General features: G+C 39.4%; 1 protein-coding gene across 6 annotated transcripts in view; it reads right to left on the reverse strand.

The window, feature by feature from the left end:
* gria4b (glutamate receptor, ionotropic, AMPA 4b) overlaps window positions 1-21,993 on the reverse strand; it is a 129,231-nt gene that overhangs the window by 70,211 nt on the left and 37,027 nt on the right. For all 6 annotated transcript variants that reach the window (XM_053478185.1, XM_053478183.1, XM_053478182.1 and 3 more), the window contains exon 3: window positions 3,247-3,486. In XM_053478185.1, the coding sequence (XP_053334160.1) occupies window positions 3,247-3,486 (240 nt within the window). The remainder of the gene's footprint in view (window positions 1-3,246; window positions 3,487-21,993) is intronic.

Consider the following 21,993-nt stretch of genomic DNA (forward strand, 5'->3'; position numbering starts at 1 on the left):
GTACAGGACGGGTTGGGAACTGAATCTACTATATATACGGTGGTACAGTGACACGGGGTGGGTGGGGTAGATTGGAAGTGGAAACTGTCCTTGACCATGACAGCATGCAGTATCATCAATTAAAAAGGTTTTAACAGTGCTGTCACTCGATTTAAATTTTTTATTTAGTTAATCACAGTCATAGTCATAGTATCTCAAACATTAAGATTTAACAAATGTTCAATTAAAGTCTATCGAATGGGACCGGCACTGGATGCACTGGATGGGTATTATGGGGCGTGGCAACCCACCAACAGCGCGGTTCACACACAGCCGCGATTATGGGATACCATTGGGGTCAAATTTGGTCAAATGATTAATTTGCAAGAAAAAAAAATAGTAATGTATTAAAATTTCTAGCTTAATCACATGCATTTACATGTTAATATTTACAGCCTTACTTTTTAACTAAACATGGATGTGAGTAAGAGTATAAGTAGTAATTGTCAATAATAACCAAAGTGCAGTATAACTTTGCTGCAATTAGACATAATGATAATAATACAATTATTAAGAAGTTTTCTTTTTAGGGTATTCCTATAGTTCACAGCTGATAAGCAGTTGTTTATTTAATATCATAATAAAGCAAATAAGCCATTAGAAATGAAAGTTGTCTTCTTTAGTTTTATTTTAGTACGTTTTTTTTCTAAAAACGTTTCTACAATTCTCACCGAGGATCAGCACTAGGTACTTATCAGTCTTCTCTGATATCTCTTACTGTACATCATCATACTAGAAGAACTCCAGCATAGCTACAGCTTTCTGTAAACCGGATACATTTATGAATCGGCTTAATTTTCAATTTACAGCCATAGCCTTTACTTCAAATAACCAACACAGAACAGAGTCATGATTAATATCTGATAAATCTGTAGCCTGAGGCTGTGTGTGTGTGTGTGTGTGTGTGTGTGTGTGTGTGTGTGTGTGTGTGTGTGTGTGTGTGTGTGGTGTGTGTGGTGTGTGTGTCTGTGTGTTTGTATACTTGCCAGCTATCCCAGCAGGGCAAAGCAACCATGTGAAGCCTTTATTTATGTCTCTGTTTTTTTTTATTTATTCCCTGGAGCAATTTACGCACATATTCGATATTTAAAGCATGTCAATAACATTGTACATCTATATGATTGCATATAATAGAAGTGTTAAAAGGAACTGTTCTGCATTTTCAGCTGCATCACAACACTCTGTCGCTGATTGCTTTCCTGTATCCGCTCACCATGAAATGTTTAATCCCTACATATACATGTTAACAGACTGTCGATTGAACCAGTGAGCACTTCACATCACTTGGAGCGGTCCCCTTTTTTTTTTCTTGGATTTGATCCTGTGGGTAACTGAGTTGTTTATCCAAATGTAGACCTAGTCAAAACACAAATTCTGTGATGACAGATGAGGATAAAGTCAAATGCATCAGTAGCTCATCTGCCAGACTCTCGCAGAAAGAGTGCGCTTTTTCGAAACGTGTCAGAGCAGAAGCCACAACTCTCCTCTGGGACTCCTGCCAGTGTAGCAGTCTAGCACACTGGGGGAAGAGGAAGAGAGAGAAGAAAAGACACTGATGGAGAGGAAAGAGAAAAGACAAGGGTGGGGGAAAGACAAGGCTCTGATTCTTTACTGCGGAAGTGTTTGTTGGGATCTGGGAGCTCAGGATCTGGCGTATGTTCCAGACGAAACAAAACCACAGCAGCAATTCCTTTCAAGAAAACCCTAGCAGGATGAGGGGAGAAAAATCCTTTTACATGAGGAGTAGTTCAGCACTTCAGGAAGGTATAGAGTTTTAAACACCTCTGTATTTATACTAGAGATGGGGGAAAGAATTGATTCAGTTAGGTATGGCGATGTGGCTGTTCGGCGGCATGGTGGTTAGCACTTTGGCCTTGCACTTCCAGGGTCAAGAGATCGATTCCTGCTTCGAGTCTGTGTGCAGGGGTGTGCTTGTCTTCTCCATGCTTGGTGGGTTCCCTCTGCATATTCTCGTTTCCTCCCACAGTCCAAGAACATGCACATTAGGCTAAATAGTCTGTAGTGTATGTGTGTGTGTGTGTGTGTGTGTGTGCCCTGTAAAGAATTGGCACACTATCCAGCGTCTACCGTGCCTTGTGCCCTAACTCTCCTGGTATGGGCTGCAAGCCCCCTATCACCCTGTATCAGGAAAAGCAGTAAAAACGATAAATAAATGAATGAATGTATTGCGATTCTTTCTTGTGGCGATTCATGTATCGCCACACTGACTCCAAAATCATATAGATATATATATTTCTTATCATTATTTTTTAGTTTTGATATGTTTGCATATAAGGTGGTAAAATGTTGCGCTCTGGTGCACTCTAAACTACTTACACATTGGCATTTAACACAGCAACCTAAAGTGTGTTTAGAATTGTAACAAAATACATATTGTTAAAATTTTATATTAAATCGGGATACAGTAGTACCTCTGTGCCTCATGAATTTTTCACCTTAAGAATTGAAAATTCTGCGAAAAATTTGTCTCGCCATACTGTACGAAGCATTTTTGGTATACAAGCAAAACAAACCAGGCACATACTGTATGTTTGAGAGCCGTTCAAAATGTTTTTTCATTAGTGGAAAGCCAAGCAAACCAAGTTTACATATTTTTTTTTGTGTTTTTTTTTTTTTTTGCAATCTGTGCAAGAGCTAGTGAAGACATATTATCAAGCAAGAAGAAAAGGGAGCCACATTCAGTTTTGTTTTTAAAGAAGCCAGTACCAAGAGGAATCATAAGTAGGTTTAATGTCTGTTTGTTTCATATTTTACTTAGTTTACATGTCTTTCTTAAATGTTTTGATTGTTTTTATATGAAAAATTATGATTCTAGTGTTAGAAATTGATAATATTTGTTTGGGTGGCTGGAACGGATTATCTGCATTCGCATTATATCCTATGAGAAAATGCGCTTCGCAATACAAAATTTCACCTTAAGAAATCCGTATGTCGAGCTACCACTGTATTTATTAAAGCATGACACTAATAGAATCCGAATACAAATTAAATTTGGCAGCTAGATATTGCAATAATATCGTACTGGCTGATCACTGGTGACTCCCATCCCCTATTTCTACTGAATTTGTTTTCTAAAAAAAACAAATGCTACAACCTGACCATTCCCACACACTACCTCATTCTTGTGTGTGTGTGTGTGTGTGTGTGTGTGTGTGTGTGTGTGTGTGTGTGTATGTGTGTGCTCACCCCGATCCGTGTCATATAGGAAGACGAAGCGGTTCCAGTCGTAGTGGTCGAGGATGCTAAGCAGAGCTCCTCGTATGGACGGCCTCAACTGCAGCACAAACTGACTCTCGCCCTCTATGGGGAAACTGGGTGTGATGAGAGAGATGTGCAGCGCCCCGCAGAAGGACGTCAGTGTGTGTACTGAGCGCTTGTCGTACAGGCCAAAAATGGCAAATACGCCCCTGGAGTACTGCGAGCAGACTGGAAAAGAAAACAACAGAGAGAAAGAGAAAGTTAAGTACCTAAAAGTTTAATTAAACAACGTACCTCAAGGGAGGAAATGCATTCATTCTGCCACTCTATAGCATTTAAAAACAAAGTAGATTAGTGTTGTGTTTGCTTGTAGAAATCATTTAGAGACTCTTCAAATATTCATAAGAGGGCCTGGGAGAGTCGTTTACCCCGACGGGTAACTTACACGAACAAGTGCATGAATTTCATCATCACGTCTCATCATCACCCCTCCGTGAATTATGCTTATGGATATCAAAGCACTACTTGTCCTCTATAGACCAAACCACAGAACCACCGACTCGGGTTTTGCATGCATACCCTGGGAAATCAGTCTTTTTTTAGTTTTAATGAATGCATCTCTCTTTAAATGCACAAAATTAGTAAGAGTAAAAAAAAAAGATAGAATGTCTTTAACAGCTTGCAGATAAACAAGGGTTTCCTGAAAATACCCACACTAACAAGAAGGCACCTTAACTTTGAAGGTTTTTTTTATCCCTCTTTGAAGCCTGTGCCAAAAGTTGACCCTACATCTCTGAAACTTATAAACCAAACAATGCCTTGTTATGTGCTCCATTTCATCAAGCATATGTAGACGAACGCACCGGGTACCTTGACACTCCTGCTATGCTTGACAGTCCCTGTCACAATTATACTTTGCTGAATATAGACCCAGCTGAAGTGTCTTTTGTCTACTTGTCTTGGTAATTCTCCAAATGACACTGATTGCCGCTCACGTGCATCTGAGGATAATTGTAGATTATTATCCACGTCTTATTGTGCTTTAAATACAGGCTCACTGATAATGCATGTGCCGTGACAGTTATCTTAATGACTGCAAAGCTCACATCTGGATAGATGGGGGGAAGAGGGGAGGGGTGGTAAAGAACATCACGCACGTACTGTAATGTTGAGGCAAGACAGGCAGAGTTTGAGACACCTGCGTGGATATTTTCCCCAACATAACCAACCGTAGACATTCTCATCCAGCTCAAGTAGGACAGAACTGTCACACTAGAGGTTCTTATCCAGTCTAGTGGAGTGTGTGAGTGCTGCAGCTCTCAAGCCGCCTTTTCACGCTGCAGTCATTCAATTTCATCCGATTTCCACAGTCGACATGCTTTCATGTGATGCTGAATTGGTTCTCTTTACTCTGCTTGTCATTCTAGTGTGTTTATATGATTACCCAACATAAAACAATTGCAAAAAGCACTGTCATCTTGCCACCCCCCCACCCCCTTGTACCTTCTCTCAATTAGATGTCCTACTGCCTTCGTTTGCTTAAAGACAGAGCATTAAATGGAAAATCCACTGTAAGAGTAATTATGCTACAGTGGTGATCTTTCCAGCCCTTTTTATTTCCGTGGAGGTACTATGTTTAGCATTCTTGGTCATGCCGATGCAATTCCCTGCCTGCTTCCATTTCATTGCAGTTTTTCAGACACATCTTCTATCTTCTTTTATCTGCTGGGAGGAGCGTGTTGTGCTGAAATCACTATCAGGAGCCCAATCCCAGGGAAGGGAAAGAGTCGGAGAGAAAGAGTGCTAAAGGGGACATGCTGGCTGCGTGTAGCAATCAAAGCTGCAATCACCTTCACTACACTCGCGCCAGCCATGTTTTCCCAAACGTCAGCTCAGCTAAGCTCCAAGTAGGCTTGACCCTTTTAAAGGGGCCAATCTGCAGAATGGAACACAGCCCAAGGAAAGCTTCCAGCTGACATTATAAAAAAAATTTTTTTTTAACTCTCAATTTTTTTTTGTTGTGGTTTTCAACCTGGTTATCAACTTGGCTTTTGGAGCCAGAGGTTCATAGGTTGCTATCAGACAATTCTGTGTTTGACAGTTACCCAGCAAAAGGGTGATGACCCAAACAATATCCAACGTCAGTGAGGTTAGCAGGTTATCCTGCCCTTCACACAATAATAATGTTTTGTTAGTACGTCTCTCCTGTAACAGCTAACTTGTTTGACCTTGGCTTCTTTTCAGCAAGCCTCATGTTGTTTCTCTTCAGAGGTACAACACTAGCCAGCATTTAAGTTGACGTACACTGATCAGCCATAACAGTAGAATCCAAAACATTATGCCTAGTATTGTGTAGGTTCTCACAATGCCACCTGGGCACCTCTGGCCCCTCAAGGTATGACTTCATGGCACCAAGACTTTGGCAGTGGGTGCCTTGGGTGCTGTGAGTTGCAGGGTGCGGCATCTGTGGACCAGATTTGTTTGTCTGGCGCAGACCATGGGTGCTCAATCAGAATGGGATCTGGGGAACTCAGTTGGTATGTGGCCCTGGGCACCCCGTGCTCAGGGTGTTCTGGTGCCTTTTTATCATGGCCAGTATTGATTTTTTTCAGTGAGCTGTGCTGCATTGGCTTTTTTATGAGATCAGAACAAATGGGCTAGCCTTTGCTCCCTATAGGCATAAATTAGCCTTGGGTGCTCACGAACATGTCACCAGTTCACTGGTATATAACTGATAATCAATGTTAACGTGTTAATGTTATGTGGGGTTAGATATTGGTGATCAGTGAAATCTTGGAAGCTGCATGTCACCAAAATTTGGCAGCAAAAAAAAAATCGGCAGCCATTCTGCAGAATCCCAATAACTGACTATGATCTTTGGGAAAAAGAGATGCCATTATTCTCTTATCTGTCGATTGGAGCAACACTGCAGAACACTGCAGAACAATGCCTGTATTATAGCAAAGCAAGAGTTTAAAAATAAATGATTGCCTGTATGTGTTTCGGAGGAATGTTACCTTTTAGGCTTGCTGTCAAGCAGTAAAAGAGGACTAGCTAATAGGTGGCATGTGGCCAGGGACCAAAATAGGGGAAAACTGTGTAAAAACTAAGTTGTGCATTACTGTATGTTTTTTGATATCCACAATCATTCTAAAAAGTTTGCCACAATTTGCTCAAGGTTCTTGTGAAGTGTTTTTACAAATTTGCTTCACTGCATATTATCCATAACATTAAAACCACCTGCCTATTATGGTGTAGGTCCCACTTGTGCCACCATAACAGCTCTGACCTATTGAGACATGGACTGCACGAGACCTCTAAAGCTGTGCTGTGGTATCTGGCATCAAGCTCTAACAAATCCTTTAAGTCTTATAAGTTGCGAGGTGGGCCTTCCATGAATCAGACTTGTTTGTCCAGCACATCCCACAGATACTTGATATGAGTGAGTCATGGAAAAATTTGAAACCCAAGTCAACCTCTTGAACTCTTGTCCTGCTCCCAGAACCACTGAGAACCACTTGCAATGTGGCACCTTACCTTGATGTAAGAGGTCATCCTTAAAGGTGCTTTTATTAATCATCTAACCCTCACGGTTTGGCCTTTGTCAAAGTCGCTCAGATCCTTAAACTTGCCCATTTTTCCTGCTTCTAACACATCGCTTTTGACATTTACCTCTGCAGCAGGATACTCAACGCTATTCACTTCACCTGTCAGTGGTTTTCATGCTATTGCTATTAACAGTCTAGTATTTCTAGATTGGGCATACAAGAATTTTTAATTTTAATGATTTTTTAAAGCAAATTCTGTGTCTCTCCAAAAATATGAGTGTGTCAAACATGCAGTGTAAGCATGTGTGTTAGCCCATCTAGTAATAAAACTAATTCGACATGTTTTTTTTATTTTTATTAAAGTATCCAAATGTTAATAAAGTAAGGCTTGTGTTAATTTGCATGAAGGTTCTTAATAGTTCATGCGCGAAATTGCCAACCTCCATAACACAAAGAGTCGTTATAACCTCTATAATTAACGCTTCTCTTAGTAGAAAAAGAAGGACAGTCCTAATATTTTTATTTCTTCAGTCAAACGCTCCCAATTCACTTTCGTCTGATCTGTAATAGGGGCAAAAATATTATATACTGTATGACCCATACACAGTTTCTTGCTGTTGGTTTCCTGTCAGTGCCCCTTACTGCCTTTATGTGGTCATTGGAGTTGATAGTCTGGTGAATGTGAAGGATGTAAGTGTGGGCCGAGCAGCTCCCCGACTCTGTATAAACCATGCAATGCAGTAAAAACAACCCCTGCTTCCGACTTCACGCATCACCGAGGCTGAAAACCTTGCTCACATACGCCTGACTTCATTTCTCACATTGCCTCTGGGGGCTTCCCCTTTCTGCCATACCCCTCCTCTGAGATACAATCTTAAAGATTATGATATAAAAACAGTGGTGGAAGTGCAAAGGACATATGGGGTGAGAGAATGGCTTTGTTTCATAAAGCTTTATCGGGAATTACAGATAGACCGAGCCTTCGGCTGACTGTTAATGTGTGATGGTGATGTGAGGTTTTTCTTTGTTGTTTGGTCTCATAGCAGGGCTACAGAGAGCCAAAAGCAACCCTGCCTTTTTCGGGGGAAATAAAACTAAACTACACTTATGGGACAGGATGTCAGATGATAGATGTCTGCAGGTTTCTCCGCCGACCACAGGCCACCATGTGGGACAGTATTTGAGGATTTTCTCAAGGCTAGTTTTGTTAATAAGAAAAAATGATCATTTGAGTACTCAGGTTATAACCAAAGTGAGAGTTTTTTTTATATGCAGGGTAGCTTACAATGTATTTGTGCATTTCAATTGTTGGATAGTGGCAGCTGGAATTATTTTGATTTATTAAAAGAGAAAGTAAAATCGTAAAATGATATGTATTTTATTAGCTTGTGTAAGGCTTGACGTTAGTTGTCCAAATGATCAAACTATTACTCTATCGTTTTAAAAATCTATCCAAATAATAATGATCTTATTTTTCTTTTGTCATAAGAAAGAGGGAAAAGGAGGAGATTCACTTTACACATTATATTTACCAAAATGAATTATTATTTATATATCATGCAATCTTACTATTGTACTCACATTAATACTATTACTATTAATTAATCTCATTACACTTTTAGTAGATTTTATTTATTAATACTTAAAATGTTGAAGAACTGGGATTTTCCTCCTATTTCCATGACCGATTCACTGAATTTCAGTGACCAATCTTCGTGACCAGTCATGCAACATCAGTGGACAGCGTAAAACACAGGGGCGAAAGAGCTATCCACTCATTTCTAAATGCATAAGCTGACAGATGTCCATGATTGGTTGGCAGAGTGAGACTCCTTTTCTGAGAGCATGGCCAATTTTGCTTTCTGTTACGAGGCCACAGATGGCTGTGGCATCATCTGGATTCAAACTCGTCATCTCACAATGGTAGGCCTAACACATTTCTGTTGCACCTAATCAGTCAAAATTCCCTTGAGACTGGGTTTGAAAATCTGTTCAAAAAACTACCTATGTCTTTTATACTAAAGGCATTGTCTTTGCATATCATCTGACACTCTATCATTATCATCAAGACTTTAAGAATCACATGACAGAATTCTTTCTCATTTCATTCATGTCGAATCTACAGTATATGGGTTCCTTCTTCTAGAAATCAAGCAGAAAACAGAGATACTCGGAATAAAATGTTGAGCGAACACGACCAAGACAAAGAGAAGAAAGTCAATAGAGCTGCCACACGTCACTCAGACATTCAGTGTGACTAATTCCAGCCCGCAAAATGAATAAATGAACACTTTGTCAGTGGCATTTGAAAATTTTGTCATCACAGGCATTAATGGTGAGAGGGGAGGTGAGAAGAGCGTGTGTATGAGCGGGAGGGAATATGAAAGAAATACGTCAGTAAAGCATAATGAGAACACCTGTACACATCAGCTCTGCATAGCCCTTCCGACCTCCACGTCTCCATGTCTGGCTGTTAAATGTCACAATCACCTCAATCTCTTCCTCGCCGCTGCCACTGTTTCGAAAGGTAGAACGCAAAAACATATTTAATGTGTGTGCAATCGGTTGGACTGGGAGTGCTGCCAGCCTTGACAATCCATGATGCAAGAGAGAAAGTGATGACCTAGAGAGACTCACTACAGTCATGTCCATGTCCATGTCCATTGCTCAGAATGAGCTTTTTCATGAGACTGAATTGAGCTGTCTCCTTACAAGCTTGACTTTGTCTTTTCTATTTCTCCTAAACCCCACTTAGGAGAAACAAAGAGACATAACTGAGACACAAAGCGAGACATACTTTTGTGAAACATTTGAGAAATCTGAGATGTACATGAGAAACAAAACTGCATTTGAAGGAGAAGAAAATGAGCCATATACAAGACCATAATGAGATAAAAGTTAGATATAAATGCAATGCATGAGACACAAATGAGAAATATTATAGTTTTATTGAACATATTTAAAATCCTCAATTAACAGCATACAGTAAAATAAATGTACAATTCACACAATATAACAGACACCAGCAAAACCTGGCAATCAAGACACTAAATGATACAAATGTCATCCAAGCTGACAAAGATACAGTATTAAGTGTCACACTGCTCAACTCAAAGTATGATTTCTACAGGAGTTACACGAAGACCACAGACTTGTGACAATCTTACAGTGAAAAGAATCAGTCAAAACGAAGATGAAAAAATTTAAAGGAAAACTGGTTGCATGCTGTATGTATTGTAAGGGCTACGAGAACGGGCCAATGCCAGGAAAAATGCTCTCTCACCGGCTACATCAGTCTTCTCGTTTTACTTATCCAGGTTTGCAAAATGATAAGTGCAAGGTTTATACATTTTTACTTTATACCTTCGGTATCCTGCACAACATTCTCAAACCAAGGCAGTGGTTAAGGCAAGGTTGAAAATATAAGCAAGGATTTAGCGTATTGCAAGCATGAATTCACTGAGGTTGTGATGGCAAGCAGACACCACACTGTAAAAGCCAGGATAAGGTGCCAGAAAAATCTCCAAAGCCAGCAAGCGAAGGCATTTGGGCTTGGCTGGGACAGTGTTTGGCCTGGCTGAGATGGTGCAGAGCATGACACACAGCATGGTGCAGGCAATGCAGTGCATATGACAGATAGCAAAGAACATGGCTTGGGCATAACCAGGCACAACATTGGCGCAAGCTGGCAGAATTTCAGATCTTAAGGGGAAAATCTTAACCCAGGGCATTCATATGCCGAGGTACCACTGTAAGGAATGTCTGCAGGCAACAGCATGGTGGAGGTTCTTGCCAATTTGAGGCTGCATTTCTGCGAAAACAGGCGTCCTCAATGGTGGAAAATACAGGCAGATACTTCCATCCATCATGCAATACCAGCAGGGAGGCATCTGACTGGCACCAAATTTATTCTGCAGCAGGACAATGAGCCCAAACATACAGCCAATGTCATTAAGAACTATCTGTAGCGTGGAGAAGAACAAGAAGTTCTCCAAGATGTTTGGAACAACCTAGCTGCTAAGTTCCTTCAAAAACTGTGTGCAAGTATACCAAGAAGAATTAAAGGCAAATTTTATTTTTGTTCCACTATATACTATATAGTTATATACTGTATAACTATATATTATGTGTATATATATACAGTATGTTCTTATTTTCTTATGTTCTTAGACACTAACTCCTTTGCTGTTTAAAATGTAGCTGTGCCGCCTAAAAATTAATTAGCCTGTTCAGCTATCCATACAAGCACTCATCCGCTGATCTGCCTTCTTATTTCAATAAACGTAAATGCGTATGCTGTTCAGTGTCAATGCAGCCAATCCTGAAATAAGTGGATCATCAGTGCGTTGATGTTTGCCTTCATAATCAAATGATACATATTCATATTCTCTCTGAACAAGGATAAACAGAAGCGGAAGTAGCTGCATTTCCATTTCTCACTGAGTTCTTAAAAGGCACATCATTAAGCACACTACGCTGACTCGCCAGTCTGCCATCCCTTTCATCATTTCCTTTTTTTTTTTTTTTTTTACCATCCTGACATTGTTTCCTCAGTTTATAACAAACACTCCTCTCTATGGTTCAACATCCTTAATGCCTCCCCAAAAGGCAGAACGACAGGGTGCGCCTTGCACGAAATGACTGGCCTATTTCTCTCTCTTATACCCACAAAGACAAGACACACACCCATCACACACACACACCTATTCTTTTATCCAGCCTTGCCCTCTATTTCTCTCTTTCTTGTGTCCTTTTAGTAAGGCGAAACCTTTCCTCAAATCTCTGCTCTAGTCTTAGCCTTTCTATCGCTGAGCTTTGTCTTTCCATCTCTCCTTTTTATTCACTCCATGCCTTTTGCCCTCCTATCATATCCCGCCATCTCTTTCTTCACAGTGCCATTTTTTATACTATATCTCTTTTTCTACATATTGTTCTGCTTCGTCATTTCTATTTGACTAGTTTCTTTGAGCAACTTCTCTCCCCCTCTCCTGCTGTCTCCTTCTTAAGGCTTAAGGCTTTAGCCTAATGTCTGTAAGGGCCATGCAAAGATAAAAACCCCTTCGCAAGCTTCAAAGCTTGCATACTCTCACCAGTTTTGAATGAGATGTTGTGTACAAGTGCTCTGGTGCTGCAGGTGGTACTATTACATTTCCTGACAATTTCCCAAACTACAGCAAAAAAACAAAAAAATGAGTTTTAAAATGAATCAGCTTTGGTTCCAATTACAGGGTTGGTCATGCAGCGTGTTCTTCAGTGGTCACCCCGCTGCTATGTGCACCCCAAGCTGAGCAAAATCTCTGCACAACTTCCACAATTGCATCATAGTGTTCATTCATAAAGTCAGCTGGTGGCCTTCGGTTTATATGCACATGTCTTGCCTCAGAGGTTCATTGCATCATGTACTTTTATTTAAATAATCAGCTCTGTTCTAATACTTTTCAAAAGAGCCTAAGCGTTGAGGGCCAGGGCTGGAATTTTAATTGGTCATGTTTAAAGGCAACATTAGTAGGACCGCTGCGAGCATTTTATTTAAAGGCTGTGAGCATGACATATCAGCTAAGTCCATCTAACAAAGTGTGTCTGCTAGAGCTGTGAACTATAGGTAGACTATCACGCTCACACTCTCATTCACTATACCGCTTATGCTGTACAGGATCGCGAGTGGCCAGGAGCTTCTACCAGAGCATTTGGGGCAACAGGTGGTGTACCCCTGTGGATGGGGTTCTAATCTGTTGCAGGACACAAGCACTTACACACTCTGGGCAATTTGGAGATGCCAAGAGCCTAATCTGCATATAGTGGGACTTTGGGAAGGAACCGGAGCACCCGGAGGAAACCCTCCATGCATGGCAAAAACATACAAACTCCATGCACACAGACCTGAAGTGGAAATCGATTTCTGCCGGTATAAATTTGATAAAATTTTAGTTTTTCTGCAACATGATTTTTGATTCAATTTATTATACAAATGTTTATCATCTATCTCATGCAATACTTTGCATCTTATGTCTCATACAAAGCGATTATCGTTTTTTTCTGCGGGAAATTACATCTTCTGAGCCTCACCCTAATCCAGTAGGCGGCGGTACTGCGCCAACCGCCCATAAATACAAAAGTATTTTAGTAAAAAAAGAGGAATTGATTTAGGATCATAAACTAATCCATCAATTCAGTTATTTCAATTGGTCAAAAAACATTGATTAAATTGAATACTTGATTTAATCGTATAGTACTAGGGTCTTGCATTGGGGTGGTGGTAGCTGAGTGGGTCGCTAAACGGAGGGTTGGCGGTTCAAGCCCCAGATCCACCCAGGTGCTACTGTTGGGCCCCTGAGCAAGTTTAAACCCTTAACCCTGCTACTCCAGTCACACCGTATCACAGCTAACCCTGCGCTCTGACCCCAGCTTCCTATTAAAGCTGGGATATACGAAGAAACAAAAATCACTTTGCTGTAAAGTATATGTGACAAATAAAAGCTGTTTTGTTTTTTTCATGGCAAAAGCTTGTAGATATTTTTATTTATACAAGGCCAGGCAAAATCAATTGACAAGAAGAGGTTTTAATGAAAATTTTTAAATAGCTGAGCGCTAACAAAGAGCAAAACATACTGTACACACACACACACATATAAATGTGAATGATACACATAGAGGACAGGGTTGGTCGTTTTTACTAGTGCACAACCCTGTTACCACAATAAAAGAGGATGTTCACATCTGAAGCCTGGTCTGTGTTGGAACAGCATGGAAGCAATCAGCTGCTTATGCGGTAATCCAAATAACACTAACCTTGGCAGATAATGTTAAAAAAAAAAAAAACATAGGACAAAACGTCCCCAGAGAAAGCAGCGCTGCTGGGCCAGAGAGAAACAATTGTGTTACAAAACACCTCGGTAGACCAGCTCACTGCGGTGTTATCACGGAACATGGCGAACATATGAACCGGAATCAAAGGACGGCTCTCCTGATGGCCTCCTCGCTGCACCTTGGGGAGTTCTGATTAATTCCACCCACGCTTAAATTAAATCTAAAATGAGGGCGGAGGAAACTGGTCTGTGCAGCACTGTGACACGCGCACACACACACACACACACACACACACATTCTGAAGACTCCTATGTCTGAGGATGATGGGTTTTTGCAGCATAAGCTGTCAGATGTAGTCAAGCTCATAGATGCAAGCCTTCAGAACACACACACACACACACACCATTCCTAAAGCACTGCAGAGGACAGACATGTCAGGGTAAGAACACAGCATTGTAAAGAGAATATTGTAATACATTTGTTAAGCTATGACAAAAACACCCCTAAAGTATGCCTGTTAGGAAATTTTGCATCCATCTGAAACAGCATCTGATATCATAATCTAGTTTACCCATGATCAGTACAGATCTCTCCACACTTAATGCGCATGTGACCCGCAGATTAACTGCAAAGTTTAAGCATCAATAATGCAAAATTCTGTTTTTGGCCCCATACCTGAGAAAAAACAGAATGCATTTTTTCATGTTTCTATTCTCTCTCAGACTGTATTCGTTTGCACAAACTCTCGTTCTATTAAGCATAGCTGTGATCTTTATGATGCAACTTTACCAATCTCTGATCACAGTCATTCATGATGTTTTTTTCAATTATTTTTGGAGTTATTATAATGTGTTGGAACGTTCTTAACCTAGTGTGAGTACAGTAATTTCAGCAATATCCTTAGTTGTTTTTTTTGCTCGATGAAGGTCAATAATTGGACTCTTCTGAAAAACAGTAACATCTTATACAAAAAAGGCTCTTTAATATTGACATATTAAAATCCAAATGGTGTATTTCAGGTAATTTCAGGTAATCTATTAAACCTGTAGAGACCCTTGAGAGAAACTTGATTATATTTACTCTATGAATGGGCAATAATTTTTGCCATACTCAATGTGCTTCTTTTAACCCTTTTATTCAGGTCATAAATGTAAAATTTTTTTTACACGTTTTGCAATTTAAACTGCAATATTAAACTATTAAATGCAGCATTTTGTATTCAAACACATTTATCCAGGCTAACACCAAATAACAGAATAAGGGATATCAGGATGTTCAGCAAAATTTATTTATCAACTCAATTTTATTTTTCTTTTAAAAAAACTGACAAGCTCTGCAGAAATTCCTGACTATACTGTAGGTTTATTACCTATAATAAATAACAGCTCTTTCTGATAAAAAAAAAAATGCACAGATTTATACAGCAAGTTTGATTTTTTGTAAGATTAATTGTGCGGCACTATTGCAGATCTTTGCATTTAGGTCCTTATTAAGAAATAAACAAGACAACAGATAAAATGAGATTTAATGACTTCACTATTGCTACAAACCTGTTTTGGAACAGTTTTTTAAACCACTGCATATTGACAAGCAAGACACAGAGTTATTGCATTCCCAAACAGTGTATGCCCCAGTCTCACCTGACCTGCATACTGTAGAGTTGTTTCTCACCTGCTGTAATCATAAAGACTTGTTCTGCTCATGCTGAATATTTTTTCGACTCTCTTAATTCTGTTTGTCTTAACTTTTCTACATCTGTATATAATAATGATTTATGCACAGTCCCATTATCTGGTGTCATCTAGAAGAGGATGAATTGCCTTTTGAGTGTGGTTTCTCTCAAGGTTTTCTTTGGCACTGTCGCCTCCGGCATGTTCATTATGAATCTCAATCTACATCCAGACATCCATAAAGCTGCTTTGTGACAATGTCTATTGTTAAATGTGATATAAAGAAAAAAAAGAAAAGAACTGAATTGAATATTCAGCCAGCTCAGCATCTTAAAATATTAATTATAATGAGGAACAATGGGTCTGCATCAGCAGCAGAAAATTCCCTTCTTAGGTTAACGCCAGCTTAATCAGGTTTAACGACCACAAATTACCCAAATTACAAAAACACAATCCGTATCATTAAAATCACTATCTTTTGCTAACATTATTATCTTATAAGATAGTTACAGGTCTCGTCTCAGCTGTCTTTATTCACAAATACCATCAGGTAAATACATTGTGGTTTTGTGTCCCTAATTCACATACATCCAGGGTTTTCTGTTTGATTTCACGCTAATTACAGTCATGGTGATTAGCTCTGAATCTGAATAGCACAAGGCTGTGATATTTACAAAGCCAAAAAACAACAACAAAGAGGCGTAAAGCATTTTTGATGCGGGCTCTGTGCCAGGCTCCATCACTCTGCTTGTAAGCCCAGGCCCATTTCTGTCAGATTCGTCTTTCTTCTGTGCTTTTAATGGCCTTTTTTAACAGTTCTGCGTCCCTGATGTGTCTCTTTTCATTGTGGTTGCTCTCTCTATAGATTTTAAATGTGCATTTAACATGTCCAATAATAGGCTCTGTCTTGTGCTGGGCGATATGACCTCAAATCAGTAATTGAACATTTTAACCTGAAGTGAAGGTAAAAGGTAATGAACGATTATTAGTAGTTCTCCTCAATGATGAGTCATGTGACTACACACGCTGGTTAGTATGTTTTTAAAGGGACGATACATGAACACAAGAAAACAATTAGTATTTAATTTTTTTAAAATAATATACAGTGATACAGTGGCATAGCGATCAGCACTGTGGCCTCCAAGGTCGAGGGTGTGTGTGCGTGGAGTTTGCATGTTCTCTGTGTGCATGTTGCGTTTCCTCTGAGGACTCCGGTTTCCACCCACAGTCTAAAGACATACAGATTAGGATAACTGGCTTTCCCAAATTTCCTGTAGTTTGTGTGTGTGTGTGTTTCCTGTAGTTTGTGTGTTCGCGCCCTGGGATTCTGTACTGTAACTGTGTATGCAGGATAAGCGATATAGAATATAGAATAATTTACATTGGCAAGATTATGTCTATTAGACATTTTGAATATCAGTTTAGATTCATTTTCTTTTAATTGCCTAGCCATAGATACAGTACGTCTCACTTTTGTGTCTTAAAGAGAGGCAATAGCGACAACATGAAGACGATGGCCAGCTTTAGTTGCATTAAAAACTCCGTGCAGTACGGTCTCTCACATTTCCTGTGTGGATCATTATGGGCCCAGCCTGCTGCTCTTCAAACCCGTGTGATCACTCTGCACATTCACACAGCATGATTAGTCTAGCATTTTTTCTTTTGTTTAGTTTTTTCCTTTTTTTTCTTCTTCAATAGCTGAGTAGATGCTGGCTCAAATGTTCATCATCATTCAGTTTACCCAACTCACACTAATAATCAACTGCCTTTGATTAGATAACTGATCTAGAAGTGATTTAGCATGAGCCGAGTTTTAGATGCTTCATCACTTCTGTGCATGTATAAATTGCTTTTCAGAGATAAATTAGAAGACGGCAATGAACACTCTGCTCGATCCTGAGGATATAATAGTACTGCTTTATAGCAGTTCCTTTCATACCGCTGTTCCATTTTTTTTAAAGCGCTAGTGCCGGAGATGGTGACAGCTCAGAGAACCACCTTTTTAAAGGAACCATTGCGTTATCACACGTCATAGTCTAGTAACAACGGTTAATGAGTGTTAAGATTTAATAAATCTCTGGTGGTCTGAATCACACATTACATATTAGCCGAAACTCCTGATCTGGATTCAAGCAAACCTTTCAAGCACACTTTGTGCATGACCAAAATTCCAAGGGTAGTGTTGGACACAATAAACCCTTTTCCCAACTGGGCAAACCAAAATCCCTGGGGGAGCAGACAACGTAATATGTTTCTTACTGGAAAGTGTTTTGTTCCATGTTATAAAGCACCCCATGGATTAGAAATTAGGACAGGGCAACTAATACCAAGGTAGTAGCAGGGCTAAGCCACGTTGTCTTCTAAAGAAAAAAACTACATGGTTTCATTTTTGCCACCAATATCATCATATTTGTGGTTAAAATGTTTTTTTTTTAAAACTAATTCTTTGCATTTTTGTGAAACAGAATGCAATAGTACCACAGGTGTTTGTAAGAGAAACGGTATGAAGAACGGTATGAAGCAACACTGCGGGCTTGGCGTAATGAGCCCAGTGCTGTAGGGTCTTGCAGTCTATCAGTGACAGTTTTGACAGGTGAGTACAGAATATGTCTGGATAGTGATTTTTACATCATCTGCTACCGTGTTACAAACCTAGTCATGGGTTTAATGAACATGAATGAATTGGATTATTTACTCTATTATCCAATTTTTAAACCCAAAATGCATTTTTTGGATGAAACAATACAATTAGATAAACTGAGCAAATTAATCAAACAAAAGTACAAATTACAGAAAAGGACAAGTGTTTTTTTTTTTAGGTATGGAATGTAGGAGTTTAAATTGATCCTGTTTGTTTGCATTAAGCCAATAGGGAATTATAGAACAAATATACACACACACACACACACACACATATGTTAAAGATGGGAATCACCCAATTTAATCCTATAATTTTTTTTCCACAGAGCTTACAGGTGCCCAGACTTGGCCAGTGTTGCAATGATTGACAATGATTAATACTGCACCACCCCACTTCCCTTGGAACACAGCCAATCTGCTTTCTCAAATCCCAGCTATAGATGGTTGTCACTCATTACCTAGCATTGGGATTTGTGATGTTCTGATGATGGAGCAGTCGCTTTTCTAGTGTGCTGCTCTTTGATAAATCATCTTAAAGATGCTGATAGGATTGTCCTGAAGTGAAATGACAAGGTCTAGAGATTTCAGTACAATTCAATATTGGAACCCCACTTGTCTTTAATACAAATAAATTCACACAAATTACAGCACCAAGTAAAAAAAAAAGACAAAAATAATCATAGTCAATTCTGTCCGAATCTAGCCACTAAGAGCCGACAGCTGAATAAGACAAATGTTTGATATTTTAGGATGACAATACCAATGCTGAGTATAACCAAATTGAAATCAGCTTTAAAATCATGTAACTGCCAAACCTATAGTGTAGCTGCTTCTAATCGACAAGTACTTCCCTGCGAAGTGGACTGTACAGGCTATTCAGAGTATTAAGTATGATTCCAAACTGCAGGGAGCAAAATTGCTCAGTTCAAAGGGAACTGTGAATGGTGTAGGGAACAAGTGAACAATGGTTCATCACTTCTCAGGAAGTGGACAGGGAAAATTTCCAATCAGTCTTCGTGCCTTGCTGGAGCATGGAAATAACTGGAGCTCAAAAAGAGATTTATATAGTATATATTATTGTTGTTATTATTATTATTATTATTATTATTATTATTATTATTAAGTTATCATTATTATCAAAGATGACATGATCATTTAATACTAAGAATTTGTAATGGATGTAATATTTTAATAAAAATTAAAAAATCTATTTTTCCTTACTATTACATAGGCTAGTAAACTAAAAAAAAAACTGCACAATAATAATTTCTTTGTACATCTTATAAATGTACATTTATTATAAAATGTATATTTATGAAACAGGTTCTACACATTTCAATGTTGTACATTTTGCAATATAATTTTGCGTTTCAATAAATATTTCATATTTAATTTCAGTAGGGTGAAATTTTCACAGTAGCAGCAACAGGTACCCATGGTGCTTACGTTACCACGGTAACACATGAAGGAAGTGATGTCTGCACCGGCGATTTAACAGGTTGCTCAGTATGGTGGCATTTTGTCAAAGGAAGCTCTTACATAGAAAGTACATTTTAAAGTACACTGTGCAATGGATCGCAGCCTGAGTATGATGCCATTGTTCAAAGCTTTCCACCTATCCAGGTTGAATCCAGACAGAGCCACGGCCATCGTGGCCAAAGGAGTGAACTGGACCATGTACTCTGAAATGGACCATGTAGTTTGTGTGGGGAGGAGGGTGGTACTGTACTCTCTTACCTGTCAATCAGTGCTAAAGGAATGTGCCGTGAGGATAGTGCCGATGTTGCGCTGAGTGCCTTGTTATGTAAGCAGCAGGTTGAAAACATACAATGACTTTTGCTTCATGTGTCATGGAGGAAGCACATGCTAGATCTCACCTTCCTCAGTTTCTGTCCAGGTTTAATAGCCTCCCTAATCTCTTTCTCTCTCTCTCTCTCTCTATATATATATATATATATATATATATACAGTATATATATGATTTTTTTTTCTTAAAGTACTGTTCTGGTACTGGTGAAAAATGGCTGCTAATATCAGGCATTATGATATCATAACATTTAAATCAATAAGACCTATGTGACAAAGTCAAACTCTAATCCAGTATAACACAGACAACATACTCGTCCTGACTGAGGTTGACGAGCTGGAACTGAAGCAGCCACAACATTGACACTGACCCTTTTATCTCAGCCAGTGAATGCACATTATTGACAGAGTGTGCTCCTAATGAGCCGGGATGTGTTACACATGAACGAGCGGGAGGCCTACAGTATATCCAGCTCTCCGATAAAATGAAGATGCACCGAGACTTGTACATTCCATAAATAAAGCGGCGAGGTAAATTTTAAGAGCTGCCTTGAATGTCAAGGAGAGATGTAATCTTCTTGTGCTTTAATGAAGGGTGGGGAAAAAAAAGCTCTTAGATCTTTAAAGGGCTTTTATGGTCCCTTTGTGAATTACAAGATGGCTACTTTTAAACTGTTAAAAATGACACTTTTGTTCTCTAGACGTACCCTGACAGAATGAAATCGCTAAAGACTGACATGACTGTGGTTATAGCGATCCCTTACCTATTATCACGACGTCTCAGAGCTCCAAGTCTGCTCTGAGCCTCGCCTTTAAGAAAACTTCTACAGGAATTCAATTGCTGTCACACACCTGAGGTGATATCATACAAACTGAAATTCATGTTCAGGTGTCTGGTCACTCATTCAGACTTAGCACATTATCCCTAGATGATGACCACTTACCTAGACCACTGTGCAAATCCATGTTTAGTAAGAGCTTCATTTCAATATAATAAAAGCTTAATTAAAAGGCGGCATGGTGGTGTAGTGGTTAGCACTGTCGCCTTGCACCACCAGGGTCTGGGTTCAATTCCCGGCCAGGATCGATTCCAGTCTCTGTGTGCATGGAGTTTGCATGTTCACCCCGTGCTTTGTGGGGGTACTTCGGTTCCCTCCCACAGTCCAAAGATATGCAGGTTAGGCTAATTGGCGTTCCCAAATTTCCGTAAGTGTGTGTGTGTGTGTGTGTGGGTGCGCCCTTTGATGGATTGGCACCCTGTCCAGAGTGTACCCTGCCTTGTGCCCTAAGCCTCCTGGGATAGGCTCTAGGTCCCCACAACCCTGAATACAGGATAAAACGGTGTAGAAGAAGAGTGGGTGAGCTTAATTAAAACGGATTAAACATATGCTGTTATCATACCTAAAAGAAATGTATCATTCGATATGGTAATTTGGTTAGAAGTCATGGTTCGCTATATTTTCGGTACACTGAAATTAATGTATAGAATGAACAGTATACACTAAATGTGCATTTATTCAAAGCACAAAAAAAATGTGGATCATGTCTTTCATGGCAAAATACAACCCCAACAGAGGTCAACTCGCGGTTGTATTTCCAAATCTAGTTTGGTGTTTTTCACCATCGGAAATGAACAATGAATGTCCAGTTTCCCAGTTTGTCGGAATAGATGTATCTATGACTAAAGAACTAATGCTTAGGATGTAATGTTAAATTATATTTTAATAATAAACGTTTCCTCTGACTTTTTAAACCTGTATAAATTCCATAACTCTTGAATAATATTTGAATATTTTGCTACAAGGCCATGTCAGTGTGGAGCCTGCAGAGGTAGGCGAAGTACACAAACCCTGCGCTTGAGATACCCTGGGTAAAATATGACTCAAGTAAAAGTAAAGTTCCTCTATTTACATTTCTTCTGTATGTGAGTAAAAGTACAATAGCACTCACCTTCAAATGTACTTATATTAGCTCACAGTAGCCTTTAAGTCATTGTAAAAACTCTCTCTCTCTCTCTCTCTCTCTCTGTGCTTGTGCTTCCTGACTATAAACATGTCGTTTCCGTCGCTGTCTGCAACCGTTTCCGCCTCTGATTTCAAACACCCGCTCACCTGCTGAGGGACAACACCATGCAGAAATGCAGTGAAGTACAAAGCATCAATATTTGCTGTATGATGTAGTGGAACTGAAGTAAAAAGTCTCCTCAAATATAACTACTTAATTAAAATGTATATAGATGAAAAGTACTGTAACGAACTAAATTT

This window comes from Clarias gariepinus, chromosome 19, assembly GCF_024256425.1.
Source record: "Clarias gariepinus isolate MV-2021 ecotype Netherlands chromosome 19, CGAR_prim_01v2, whole genome shotgun sequence".
NCBI classification, from domain to species: domain Eukaryota; kingdom Metazoa; phylum Chordata; class Actinopteri; order Siluriformes; family Clariidae; genus Clarias; species Clarias gariepinus.